The sequence below is a fragment of the Corvus brachyrhynchos genome, unplaced genomic scaffold (genome assembly GCF_000691975.1).
Source record: "Corvus brachyrhynchos isolate BGI_N302 unplaced genomic scaffold, ASM69197v1 scaffold84, whole genome shotgun sequence".
Taxonomy (NCBI): Eukaryota; Metazoa; Chordata; class Aves; order Passeriformes; family Corvidae; genus Corvus; species Corvus brachyrhynchos.
In genome coordinates, this window is record NW_008237434.1 from 64,837 (window position 1) to 78,904 (window position 14,068).

At 36.9% G+C, this 14,068-nt stretch overlaps 1 protein-coding gene across 1 annotated transcript in view; it reads left to right on the forward strand.

Annotated features, from left to right (window-relative positions):
• The window catches only part of SKAP2 (src kinase associated phosphoprotein 2), a 119,973-nt gene that overhangs the window by 58,125 nt on the left and 47,780 nt on the right, over window positions 1-14,068 (forward strand). Inside the window, exons 5-6 of the mRNA XM_017731163.1 lie at window positions 13,032-13,109; window positions 13,833-13,916. Coding sequence (XP_017586652.1) covers window positions 13,032-13,109; window positions 13,833-13,916 — 162 coding nt within the window. The remainder of the gene's footprint in view (window positions 1-13,031; window positions 13,110-13,832; window positions 13,917-14,068) is intronic.

The window sequence follows — 14,068 nt, forward strand, 5'->3', positions numbered from 1 at the left end:
ATTTTCTGTTTCTATAGAAATTTCTTGATTAAAAAAAAATCGTTGTGTGACTTCATAATTACAGTAATTTTCACCCTTAGTAATAAAAAAAAAGGTCAGAGGGTACTTTTTGGGGCCATAAAATATGACAGTTAGATGCTGTCTCAAAGAAATAATTGAATGGAGAAGTGATAGTATGTGTGAGGGGATCTTTCTGAGAATATTTGTAAACTTCTGATTTAGAAATGTTGCCTTCAGGCTTGGTAAGAAAAGCTCAGTGTTTGTAAAGATTATCCTGACAGCAATATGCTGGGTCAATTGTCAAGACATGTTTAGCACAGGGGGATGTATTAATCTGCTACAGCTACCACTGTAAGTGGTTGGAATAAATAGAGGGCTCAAGCAGATGAAGAGGGATTAACTGTGTAAATTGAGCAAACTCTTCAATCACTAAACCACCGATTTTGCAAAGGATTAGTCTGCTTTTGCAAATATTGATTACTGATTTGTTACTGGGAATGAAGATGATATAACTTGTGCAGTTGCTATGTAGTAAGCTATGTGAAGTGTACATCATTCATATTAATGGGATTGTCATAGGCATTACAGAAACTGACAGATTTATTAGAGCAGCGCTCTTAACATTGTCATAGTTAAAGTTGTGTCAGCATTTCCATTAAAAGTTCCATTTCCTTTTTTTTTTTTGGTGTTCATAGATCAACTTTAATATTTACTCCATTGAAATTTGGTAATACCATTTTATAGCTTTGACACAATTATTTTTGTGCTCTTTTAAAGAGAACTGAATGAACACATTTTTAAATTAGAAGATAATACTGTATATTAGTTTAAAACAAATGTTTGCAGGTTTGAATTCTTTGTTTTTAGGGCAACTTTTGAGGGTGCATGTTCACAAGTTTCGTTATGCCAGGTTGGTAGAGAAGTGATGCGTGTTAGCCAGTTGCTATAAAGTGAAAATAACTGAGGATTTTTTGTATAAATGAGCTCTTTTGCCTGTATAAAAGCTTGTCTGGCTTTTTTCCAGTGCTGCTAGTTATCTGATAAAGGTTATTATGTTGCCTATAAATCCTGTCCCACTGATGTCCACAGACTGTAATACTATCACTGAATACTGTCACCAGACCAAGCAATGCTACTCCGTTATCAGGTTCAGTTAATTCATACACCATTAATGTTATAACTAGTTCAAGTTTCAGCAGTGGTTGCATTCTCTGGGTGGTTTGTCTTTCTAATCTTTGATTAGATTTATTTGCAGAGATAGGCTTAAGGAAAACTCAGGTGTGGTGTGAGAATCAAGGGACAAAAAATGAAAGTTGAGCGAGTTTGGAAAAAATCCCACTGACATTTATTCATCTACTTCATCATTGTAAAAGTCTTAAGTTGTAAAATATGCCCATTTCTCTTGATGTGTCAACTTTTTCCTCTTACACAGATATCACAAAACTCAATCATGGCTCTTCTCTTGAATCTCTCTTTTCCCAAACTGTGACCCCTGTTGCAGCATATGATAGTATCTGTGATTTATAAACTTCCAATCCCTTAACTTTTGGGTTTTCCCATGGTAGATGCTGAAGGAAACCTATATATGTTTACCGTAGGAGAAGATGAACTAGCATCTTGCAAGTCATATAAGCAATCCTCTTTCATTTTTGGATTTCAATCCCATACACAGTTTCTAGTAATTGTTTCTAACTGTAAACAAAAAATATTATTTCAGATATTTCTATTTGATACTAAAGCCAGTAAGAACTGCAAAGGGTCATCTGAGAAACATTATGTAGCTTAGTGTAAGTTAGAAAAATCTTTGAAAAATTGAAATAGATATTTCCATTGACTAGATGTAATAAAATGGGATTTGTGGGAGAATTGGAACAGTTGGTCAGATCTCCTCTCTGTTGTTCAGAGACAAACAGCTTCTGCCAGAGTTCTTGTTGCTTGTGTCTTCAAGTGTAGGTTTTTTTTCTGGAGCCTTCAAATGGACTGGAAAATAGTGTAGTCATTCAGAAAACTTGGGAGTTGATATTGGAAGGTAGTTCTTCCTGTCATTTTCAGTATACTCCAAGGTGAATGGCAACTGAAATTTACATCTGGAAAGCTTTCAGGAAGCACAGGAGTGTTCTGCTGGCTTCCTGCAGTGTGCTGTGCTGGCTTCTTACAGTGTTTCCCTTGTTCTTTTCAGTTAGGTCCCATGCAATTACAGCAAAACAGGAGAATATTTTATCTTTGTGGTAGCAACCTACTTGTGACAGGAGGTTTGAAAACAGTGATGTGTTTTTTGAACTGTAAAACCTTTGGATTTTTATTACCTCTTTATTACCTCTTTCAGAGTACTTGGAAATAAGGGCACTGTATAAGTCACTTTTGATTTTCTTGCCTTTAATTTTTCTCATGGTCTTGCTCTGTAGATTGATTTTTCTAACTGCAGTGTTATCATTGCAAGAGACTGTAATACTACCAGAACTTCCTACTTCTACATACTGACTTATATTTCATCTGCATTTTGTGTGCTGCCGTAAGGAAAACTTGAAAGGCTTGTATGAGACTTTCTTCTTCTGCTATTATTTTAAAAAGGCTTGCCTTTACATGCAGACTGCCTGTGTAAAGTGTAAAGTCATACCTCCATCTTAAACTAAATTAGCTTTCAAATGCAGAGGAGCTTTGAGTGTGATAGTTCACTCATCACTGAGCATAGCTTTTTACTTAAATTATCAGTAGTAGAGAAATGTATCAAAAATAAGCCAATGAGGCAGAACACTCAAATAATTTTGTGTTTGCAGGAATACATAAAATGTGGAAAATGAATACTGGCTTAGGACTTCTTCATTGAAATCCACAACTGGCAGTTTCAAAGATGTGTTTTTAACTGACTGTAGGAATTTGAATCTTTTCCTTCATACAGATGAAAGATTTTTCAGCTCTAACCAGTAATGTTAAAACTTTTTCTGATCAAGGATATGAGCTGTTGGAGCATTTAAAATGCACAAAGTGTGTATGTATGTTTCCTTTCAGAAGTTTAGCAGGCCAAGCCTTTGGCCAAGAGTCAGAACAGTTGGAACTTTGCAGACTACACAGCTAATCCAAGAGGGCTGCCAGTTGGCATAAGTGACTTCCATATATAAAACCTCATGCAATTTACATTGAGGTTTTTGTTGGTTTTTCATGGCAGTCTGAGAACTTCCTTGTTTCCCAGGATTTCTTGGGTATTGCTTATTGTATTTATGGTGTGTTATACTTCTGATCAGAGCACTAGTTAAAGGTTCCCCTGCTAAAATATCCCTCTCATAGACTGAAATTCACATGGGAAGATTTTTCTCTTTAGCTAAATTTGGCACTTCTCAAACTGTACTGTTTTGGGTTTTTCCCTTCTTTTTCTTTCCTTTTTTTTTTTTTTTTTTTTTCTTAAGGCTTTTAAAAGGGGGCTTAAACTAGCTTCTAGAAACAGAGCAATTTAGGAAAGTATGTATGCAGACTAGAACTTAGTCAGGAGAAGAGACAGGGCAAAAAATGAGGGAAATTACAGAATTAAGAGGAAGAAAATTTATATGCTTTTTGTTTAATGAATATGTGATTTGTGGGAAATCTAACTTGCATGGTATTGCCAAAATTTGGGTAAGAGCTCACTCTGTAGTGGGCTCTACAAGATCTGTCAAAATATTGTTGAGTAATAAATGCTTGGATTGCTAGGACATTGAGAGTAAAAGAACATATACTACTAATTTTGAAATATAATTGAAAAGTTTATTGTTTAGATTTGCAATAAATGACATTTGGCAGTTTTTCTGCCAAAACATACTAAATCATTCTTATATTCAGTTAAATAGTTGTCATTGCTTAGTCTCAGTGTAGGCTTATTTACTGAAATAAAAGGGCCAGTTGCCTGAAGATGGAATTTTAGACCCTTCAAAAGTACTAATTAAAAACATTATGACAAAATAAGAAAAGTAATAGATAGCTTCTAGTTCTGATTACCTCAAGTTTTCCTTAAGGTGCTGTGATATGTGGGTATTTATAAGGGATTCTTATGTGTACCAGGTGGCTATTTAAAAATAATAGTAAATTGCAGAGCACGATTGTAGTATTACCTTTTCCAGGTGTTTTAGATGTTAAGCTGAAAATTGTATTTTCCACCTGGGGGTATTAAATGATAGCTTTTAACTTGCTGTTTGATAAACCTATAGAACTTTCTTCCTGTTAGCCATCTGGGAATACAGGAATCATGATGCGGTTAAAGATGCTATCCATATGCAATTTGACATCATGCTGGTCATACTCCAGCTGTAGACTCTTTATTCCTGGCCTTTTAATTTTCTGTGATTAGCTAACAGCACCTTCTGTGGTTCAAGCTTATCATGTAGACATTCTGAGTCTTTACTTAGGGTTTCTAATCAAAATTGGATGTGTGTGCTTGTCTGTGAGACAACGCTGGGAAATTTCAGCTTGCCTGCATAATTTCGTGAGAATTCCCAGTGCCTCTAATTGATCCATGATGGTCTGTTTTGACTTGGTTCTATCTGCAGAGCAGGGACATTGTTTATATCTCTGTGGTTTCCTGCCTTCTTTATTTCTCATAACAAAGTTTGAAGCTCCTGTGCTGGCAGAATTTGTATTGCCAATCTCTACCACTGATGCACTTTTCTGGTAGCTGTAATGTGGCCCTCTGGATGACTGAAACTGGTCTTGTGCTGAAATGATTGAGTAAACCTTAGCGATTCTTTAAACAAAACTTTTGCATGCCTTACAACATTTTTGTATGCCTTGCATTGCAGTGGCGTGAGTGGGAGACCTTGTACAAGAGACCTTTTCTTTGCTGCTGTATCTTTCTTTCTTCTTGCCTCAGAATCTTTGAGAAACAGCAAAACTGGGAAGGGTGCTTTGGTGAAGTGTTCAGGGGCCCCTTTTCTAACCCTGTGGGATAGTGCCTGCTCACAGCATAAAACATCGCTTTTTAAAATTTCCCCTCCCATCCCCCTGTGTGCCATGAGTGTCATTTGTGAAATTTTAATAAATACCTGTGTAGAAGTTAAATCTGGTTCAAGGGGTAAAGGCCATGAACTCCTCTGTACATTAAGATGCTATGCAAAATGTAATGGTGGGTGTTTTAGAAACAATTTGAAAATCATCCAAAGAATGCACAAATCCAGGACAATATTAGTTTATAAATTCAGAGTTAAGTTTGGATGAGGAGTATGTGATCCAGGATAATTCCATTTGGCTGTGGATCCTAATGAATGGAGTCATAACTGGCTGACTCCTGTAATTTGTTAAAAGAAAAAAGAACATTTCTTTGTCAAATGAAATGCTACAACTAATAAAGAAACTTTGCTCAGAAAACAGATGAGGATTGAAAAGCCATAAATGTAAGATTTTAAAAATTTAAAATAACTAAATACACAGTTTAGTGGCTAAATGACAAAAAGAGGTCTCATACTGATTGCTTCAAAGAACTAGATTTAGTGTCTGTAAAGAATCCATTGCAGTGTTTTTTATGCTGCCTGGCCCACTGCCTTCTCCTCTGCTTACAGGAAGGAAGGGAAGAGAAATGCTTATAGCACTGGCCTTCTAAGGGACAAGTCCAGAAGAAATACTCAGTATTTAAGCCTCTGAGGATGTGGTATTAGTGATTGTAACTGAAACTTCGTATGCCAAATTAGAAAGAATTAAAACTAGAAACAGATGACAGCACTTTAAGTATTCTTTATTAAACATTAAGAATTTTTTTCTTTATTCTAGCTACACTGCTGGCTCTTCTTAGAGGAATCTATAAAGGCAAGTTATTCTGTGAAAATTATTGTACGCTATTAAGAGACCACAATGGGTAAGGCTAGGGATGGCTCCAGAGCAAAACTTCATAGACTAGGCAGCCTTTGGAACAAGCACTTTGAAGACCAAAATACCAACTTTTTGTGAACCAATGTTTCAAAAGCTAAACATTTTCATTACACTTATTCCTGGAATGAAATGTGTTTTCTTTAACATTTTTCTTTTGATTCTTGCATGTTAAACTAATTCAGTGCTACTAGGCTTCTACACTTGCAAAATGCTGAAGTAGTCTTTGTGAAAGTGTTCAAGACAGGTAATGAAACTAATGAGATTCTACGTGATCTTCCTACTGATAACTTTAATCAGAAGACTAAGAAATGGGATTTTTTTTTTTTCCAAATTCAGTATACATTAATCTTCTCTTTAATGAAAAAAAATGCAGGGAGAAGATATGCATATGAAAATAAACCACCTCCTCTTTAGCCTAGATTCACAGTGCTTGTGCAACAGATGTGACTCCAGGGTATTGCTATGTACAGATTCAAAGATAATTGAATCCTTCTGTAGTAGCTATTAAAAATGGGTAAATGCTGTATTTCCAGATCAAAATGAAACAGAGAGCTATGAAGAATTTTGGAAGAAGTGTGTGAGAAGGGCGGTAGGAGGGAGGAAAAGAAGATTAAATAACTTTTTTGTGTTGCTAGAAACATTGCTCTTTGCTCAACTTTAACACAAATATATTCAGAATATCTCTGCCAATTTCAAATTGCAGCCTGAGAGATAGCATAAGAACCCTGTGCTCGAGGACAAAACCACCTATTTTCTGCATTTCCTGCAGGAGCAGGCTGTCCTAATGTCCAAAAGACGAGCTGGTGGGGAAGAAGACCAGCCTGGCTGAACAGGGACCTTTTGCTGGAACTCTGGGAATAAAAGAGTTTATGACCTTTGAAAGTAGAGGCAGGCAACTCAGGAAGAGTACAAGTATGTTGTTAGGTCGTGTAGAAAGAAAGTTAGAAAGGCAAAAACTTAATTTGTCCACCATTGTGAAAGATAATAAAAATGATTTTATAAATATGTTAACAACAAAAAGAAGGCCAAGGAGAATCTCCATTCCTTATTAGGTTCAGAGATGGAACACTGTTATCAAGGATGAGGAAAAGACAGAGGTACTTTGTGCCTTCTTTGCCTCAGTCATGAACAGAAAGACCAAATATCCTCAGGGCAACCAGCCCTCTGAGCTGGTAGACAGGGAGCAGAAGAGACCCTTGAAACCCAGGAGGAAGTAGTTGGTGACCTGCTGTGCCGCTCAGACATTCACTAATCTATGGGGCTGGATGAATTCATCCAAGGGTACTGGGGGAGCTGGCAGAAGAGCTCGCCAAGCCACTCCATTGTTTTTCATCAGTCCTGGCTCACTGGGGAGGTCCCAGGTGACTGAAGGTTGGCCAATGTGACACCCATTCACAAGAACAGCTGGAAGGAGGATCCAGAGAACTACAGGCCTGTCAGTCTGACCTCAGTGCTGAAGAAAGTTATGGAACAGATCATCTTTAGTGCCATCATGCAGCACATACAGGACAACCAGGGGATCAGGCCCAGCCAGCAGGGGTCTGGGAAAGGCAGGTCCTGCTTGACCAACCTGATCTCCTTTTATGACCAGGTACCCACCTAGGGAATGAGGGAAGGGCTGTGGATGTTTTCTCCTTAGACTTCAGTAAAGCCTTTGACGCTGTCTCCTGCACATTCTGGAACAGCTGACAGCTGATGGCTTGTACCAGTGACCTCTTCACTGGCTAAAATACTGGCTGGCTGGCTGGGCTCAGAGAGTGGTGGGCAGTGGAGTTACATCCTGCTGTGTCGGTACTGGGACCATTTCTGTCTAATATCTCTATCAATGATTTGGATGAGGGGTTCGAGTGCACCCTCAGTAAGTTCTCAGATGACACTAAGGGTTTTCAATGCAATAAAAAGAAAGCTGAAAAAAATTTTTAATAATTGTATTATTAATTATGATCGTATTTTTATTTTTTTTTTTTAGTTAGAAGAGGATAAAAAATAGCAATCACTGTTTTCTCCATATAATCAAACTAATGTATTTTTTCCTGTCATTTTTCTTTTACAAGGAATCAAGAATAGTGAATTATTCTTATTTGAGCAAGATGACTTTACTGTTATAATGGTTAAACCTCTGGTCCTCTACTAGGAAAGCAAGCTGTAATCAACCACTTAGCTGTTACTGAATTACACTTATCTCCACTTCGCCTGTTTAACTTCCCATAAGCATGCTAAGCACCTCTTTAAAATGCATTGACCTCTGATTATTTCTTGCTTTATGTATCCCTTAGCCCACATTGCAGAAGTAAAAAAAAAATCCTATTGGTAAACAGTGCAGAATAATAAAACCTGGTTTTTCTTTATTTATTTTGTATACGGGATGAAATTTTTACATCTTTAGGTCATACAAAAATCAAAATTCCAGGCACAATGATTGCATTTCATGCTGTGAAGTGACACTGATGAAACTTGTTTTTATGTAATGGACCATATTCACTGTTGCAGTAAGGTGAAAAATTACATCATTCAGGCTTTTGCCTGTTTGATTACCAAGCCGCAAAAATTGTGCCAGAATCCATAGTTTTGAGATCTTTCTGAATCACAAGTTAGTTATTCTGTGTTTGTGGGAGTTGTGCAGTGGAACCTGTACATTAATACACCTATGTTAATAACATTAATGTTTTTCTGAAGTCAAAGCATGACTGGTAAAGCTGGCTTTATGCTTGAGTGAGAGCATTTCACTTTCTTTTCACTGGAGGAATTTTTAGCCTGGCAGCAATAGTATTATAATAACTGCCAGCTGCTCACTTGGCACAAGAGTGCCTAGAACCCAGAGGAAGAGCCCAGTGCATTATACATATAATTTACTTTTCTCTAAGATGAAGGTTTAGACCTCATAAATATTTTGATCTGGTCTTTGATGGCTTTTGTACACATCAGTCTGAAAATATGCATGCAGAGCATAACTTGCAGATTTTATTTTGGAGTACACTGGAGTAATTCCCACCAGGATAGGAAGAGAAATTATTGTGGGAGACCCTTCTGTGAGTGGGTGGTCAAGAATGAAGGAAAACCTGTAACATTAAGCAGATGGACCTTCCCTATTTTATACCATGTATTGGGTATACAAGATAATCATCTCCCTAAATATTGGATAGTTTTGAACTGATCTTCACATCAAGAGAATTAGGTTCAGGACATTATTTGTGAGGTAGAAACTCAGGAATGGAAATGAGACGTTTTCATATCCTCAACTCTGTGCTTGCCCACCACTGTCAGGACAATGACATGGCAGAAATTAGGTCTGGAAGAGTTAACAAAAGCAATCATTGTGCCTTTCTCTACGTATAAACCCACATAGCTGCAAGCCACAGAGCATTTCTTACTCACAATGCCACTTTTCTCTTTGGTGTTTAAAATTGGCTTAAAAAATTACAGTGTGCCAAAGGAGAAACCAGGGAAGACTATGGTCCTTTTAACACCTTTATTTCTAAATCCTTTCATCCTATCTGGAAACAGACCATACAGGGGTAGGTAGTAGGTAGGAAGGCATGGTGATCTCTGCTGGTCTCATTTTAGGAGAGAAGTTTTGCTCAGATCTTGTAGTGGGCTTGACCATAAGTCTCTTGTCAATAGACATTGAGACACCCAAGAAAGGTGGTACCTGTAGGTGCCATCTACATCCCCAGAACGCAAGCTTCTTGCATCTCTACATTTAATTTCTTACAGTGGATAATCTCCAGTGAAATTACAGATAACTGGAATTCAGGCCATTTCACCTGCATCCATGAGGGAAGGGGAGGATTCTCCTTGTCATGAAGACATCCTGGGGTGTGCATGGGAGTATAACATGGGAAATTCTGAACTCTAGAAAAGTATGTGATTTGAAGCATGTTGCTTAATTTGCTTTATGGTTCTTTACTTAGATAGTAATGCCTTCTTTCTTAGCAGTACTCCTCTGTCTTAGATTCTTTATAGAAGGAGCTGTCTTAATTCAAAGTTTCATGCTGCAGTCAACTAATGAACCTCTGATCTCAGCTGTTGGTGTAATGTAAAAAAATGCTGCTTTACTATATCGAAGCATTGCTTTAGTGATACTTTTTAAATGAGATTTGTGCCAAGCCTGATACATTTCAAATGAATGGGGAAGCAATATCCTGATTGAAAGCAACTGCAAAAACTAACTTACTACATAAATTCCACACTTTCTGCTGGGGGTTCCCACATCTAGCAGTTGCAGTTCACTCTAAATCCTGTTTGAGATGTGGACAAGACAGTAAAGGAATGAAAAATGGAAGAAAGATAGACAGATCATACAACTTCGAAGTCTTCCATGCAGAATCTAGGCAGTAACTGCAAGGAAGATGTCACTCTCTCCTCTTTCTTCCCTCTGTTGTTTTTGTTGTAGTACTGGGACAAGGGTATATCCATGTTTGTGCCTTCTTCCTGCCACATATGCACAACACCTGTGGTTCATGGGAATCTGGGAGGAGGTGGTTCTTTCTCTTTCCTTTATGCTCTTCATACTACTTATTCTCCCTCCCCTTCCTTCTGAAGGTACAGGGCAATGAAAGAAGGAATTTAAACAGATTTATGCTTTTTCTTTCTTCTACAGCTGTATGTGTCTTGGGATATTACAACTGGGTCTGTTTTCTCCTGCCCTTCGACTAAAGTTCTGTCATATTTTTTGGTTCCCAGGCTTCTCTGACAGAAGGATAATAACATGCATATGATCTTTTTCTGCTTCAGCTACTTACAGATTGTGAGTGGCAGTGGGGTGACCAGCTGCAGTTTGTTTTTTGGAGTTACTGCCTCAGTTGCTTTGAGGAATAGAAGAAACTGGCTTCTCTACAACTTAAGGGTGGGAGGAGGACTTCTTTCTGCAGTGGCAGTGGATAGTGAAACACTGCCTTTTTTCATGCCTGTTCTTTTCCTCACAAGCTTTCAGTGCCCTGTGCAAAATAAATGTAGTTGCAGAAAATACCACCACCAAATTTATCCTGACTTGTCTCAGCAGAAGTAGCAGAATTGAGAGTGGAATTTTGCCTCTGTGAAGTAGTCAGTTCAGATGACAGAATAACAACATTGAGGAGTCCCCAAAGTATGTGCTTCTCTGAGACTGTGTTGCCCCATTTGATTTGACTGTTCACTAAATGATGACTGGCCAAGCTTCCTCATCGAAACCCAAACAGATACAAACAATATTGGGTAAAGTTAGATCTAAATGAAATTCTTAAATTGTAAAATTGAAGAGTGAGCTGCTTTTGTTTGTTTGTTTACTTAGGTTTTATGGCTTCCTCATCTGTGCGGTTGCACTGTTCTAAGATGAGCCCTACTGGGTGAGGTAGAGTTGTAAGTGTTGCACACTGATGCCTCCCAATGACCAATATAAAGCAGCACACGATGCATATTTGTAAAACTCTTCACCTCCCCCTCTCATAATTCCATAATTACATCACCTTTTAAAGTAACTGTTAAACTTATCACATACCAGCCAGCAAGTGTCCTTGTGTTAAATTCCCGTTTAATGGTGGGCTTTGATTGCATATTACCAAGCAAAGGGAGGACAGCTGCATCGCTTTAAAATGCATGTTCATTGTGCTCTTGTATTTTTAACACAATAGTCAGAATTCCATAGAAGCTAAGATAGAAATTAATGTACTCCTAATCTTTAGAAAGTAGTATTAATAAAAGAGTAAAGTGGAAATATCAATGTAAGTAAAATTCTATCTACTGTCTTTTGGTATCCAACAGAATATTTTGCACTCTAAAGAGCATATTATTTAAGGAATGTCTACTCATTTTGAATATTTTCATGCTTTAAAAAAAAGCATTCTCTGCATGTTCCTGTCTCTTTCTTGTCTTTTTCCTGTCACAACTGTATTTAAATAAGACTACCATAAAGCAACTCATTTGTGAACACTGAATTAAAAAAAAATCTGTCCTGAGGAACAACCTAAAAAACCAGGAAATTGACATCACCTTCCAGAGACAGTGCTTGGTTCAAGGTCAGACCATTGATCTTTCACCCAAACTACATATATTATTAAAGTGCTGTTTTAGCACCGAATTTGTCTGCTAGTATCAGTCTTTTTCTGTATGTTTATACTGATAGAACATAATGAGATTACATACATTCTGATGAATAGTTGCTGCCTTGTAAACTTGCCACCTACCTACAGTGACTCTTATGAATATTTGATGATAATAAGTAGTGGGAACTTCACTGTGTTGCTTACATGCACTTAAAAACCCCAGCAGCACAGGAGTACCTTTTGTTCTACTTTTTTGCTTGGGGTAAGCAGTATGATATTTATATTCATATTAAATATTAAATATTAGATACATCTAACATATTCTTGTTCTTATTACTACGAGTTCTGTTTAAATCATCATTTTGTTTTAGGAGGAAAAGGTTGTAAGAAGACACAGTTTTTAACATTTAAAGTTGTATTTTAAGATGAGGCAGGGTCGACTGGTTGGTCTTACTCTTCTATGAATTAGCAGTTGAGAAAAAGGAAAAAAATACAGTGAGCTATACTCCACATTTTGCAGATGCAGACATATTGTACAATGTGCTAAAATTAGTGTCTGTAGGTCAACAGTTTTGTAGACCTCTGTGCAATGTCTTTGGTTTATCCGCTATCACCTTACAGATCCTATAGGCAGTAGTTTTGGGTCATATTGTAAATGAGGCAATATCTGTCAGCAACAGGCAGCACCTTTTATTGTCTCTTCATCTGGTTTCTTTTCTTGTAGATGTGTAATAGAGGGTCTTCACCTTGTATGTTGTTTCAAGATATTTTTGTGTGAAGCTGGTATCAAAACCCACATTTCTGATTTGTGTTCAATTGTGATTCTTGATTTTGTTTGCACATTTGAAAACCTAGTGGTTTCATTATCCAAATTACTTTACAGACTATGTTGAAAGCAGTTGCTGTATTTCATTTAATTACATAGTTTTCCTTCTGAGACTTGCAGGGCCTGTTATGCAGCTATATTTTTCCTTACTCAAATGGTGAGGACAACAGCAACAGCTCTGACATTGATAGGTAGACGTTTCATTTACTTGAAATAATCTGGCATAACAGTTACTAGTATTATTTTTTTTTTCAGTAGCTCCTGCATATTGAGAGTGTAAAATCCATAGTTTTATTAATGCTCCTATAGCAGTTTTCTTGAAAAGCAGTGCTTTACAGAATGTGTTTTTCTTTCAGGGAATCAGTTTCCTCCTGTTGCAGCTCAAGATCTTCAGTTTGTTCTGAAGGCTGGATATCTGGAAAAACGTAGAAAAGGTAAGTCTAGTTATCTTTGTGAAAGCTAGTGCATATTTAATGTCTGGGAAGTCTATATGTCTGTATTTGATGTTATACACACGAACAACTTTATACAGGAGTGATAAAATCAGTAGAAGCTGAAACATTGAAACATTATTATGCAAAAGAAGCATAGCACATAATTGCTCCTATAGTATTGAAAGAAAATTCTATTTCTTTATTGACTAACAAAATCGTGCTGTGAAAGTGCAGTCAGCCATAATTCAAAGACTTTCAGGTGTTTTTGAAGAAAACATTAGGAACGTATGTACAAGTACCATATGTTGACTTCATGTTTCAGTGAGCATCAAGATTTATTTTCCTTCAAGAGGGCAAATATTGATCTCAGCTTTGGTTCAGTCAATATTTACCTTGATTCAATAAATCTTATATTGTCACTTTAATACCCACTTAATGCTGCGATAACTCTAGGAAATATTTAGGAAGTTGTTCATTATTTCCTTATATTTAATGCTACACATGACTTCCCTCTTTATGTGATTTCAAATTCCTATTTGTTTTCTTACATTTTTTTATTTCTAATTTCTAATTTCCTTCTCAGTGCCATGCATTTCCTTAGTTTCCTTTCCTTAGTGTCTTTTCCTGGCTCCTCCTCCCTCTTACCTCACCCTTGAAAAGAAGTAACACATTTTTGTTCAATGGTGGCATAAACTGATATAACACATTTTGTATTAATTTCAGACCACAGTTTTCTTGGCTTTGAATGGCAGAGGCGTTGGTGTGCTATCAGCAAGACAATCTTCTATTACTATGGAAGCGACAAAGGTACTTACAACAATTATTATACAAATGATGTTTTAATGCACAAAAGGATATGAAAATTTTAGTAGAGTTGGAAACAGTGAATCAAAGGTAATTTTAAGAAATGGAATGAATCTTTTAAAAGAAAGTTCATTTCTTTTAAACTATTCTTGGAC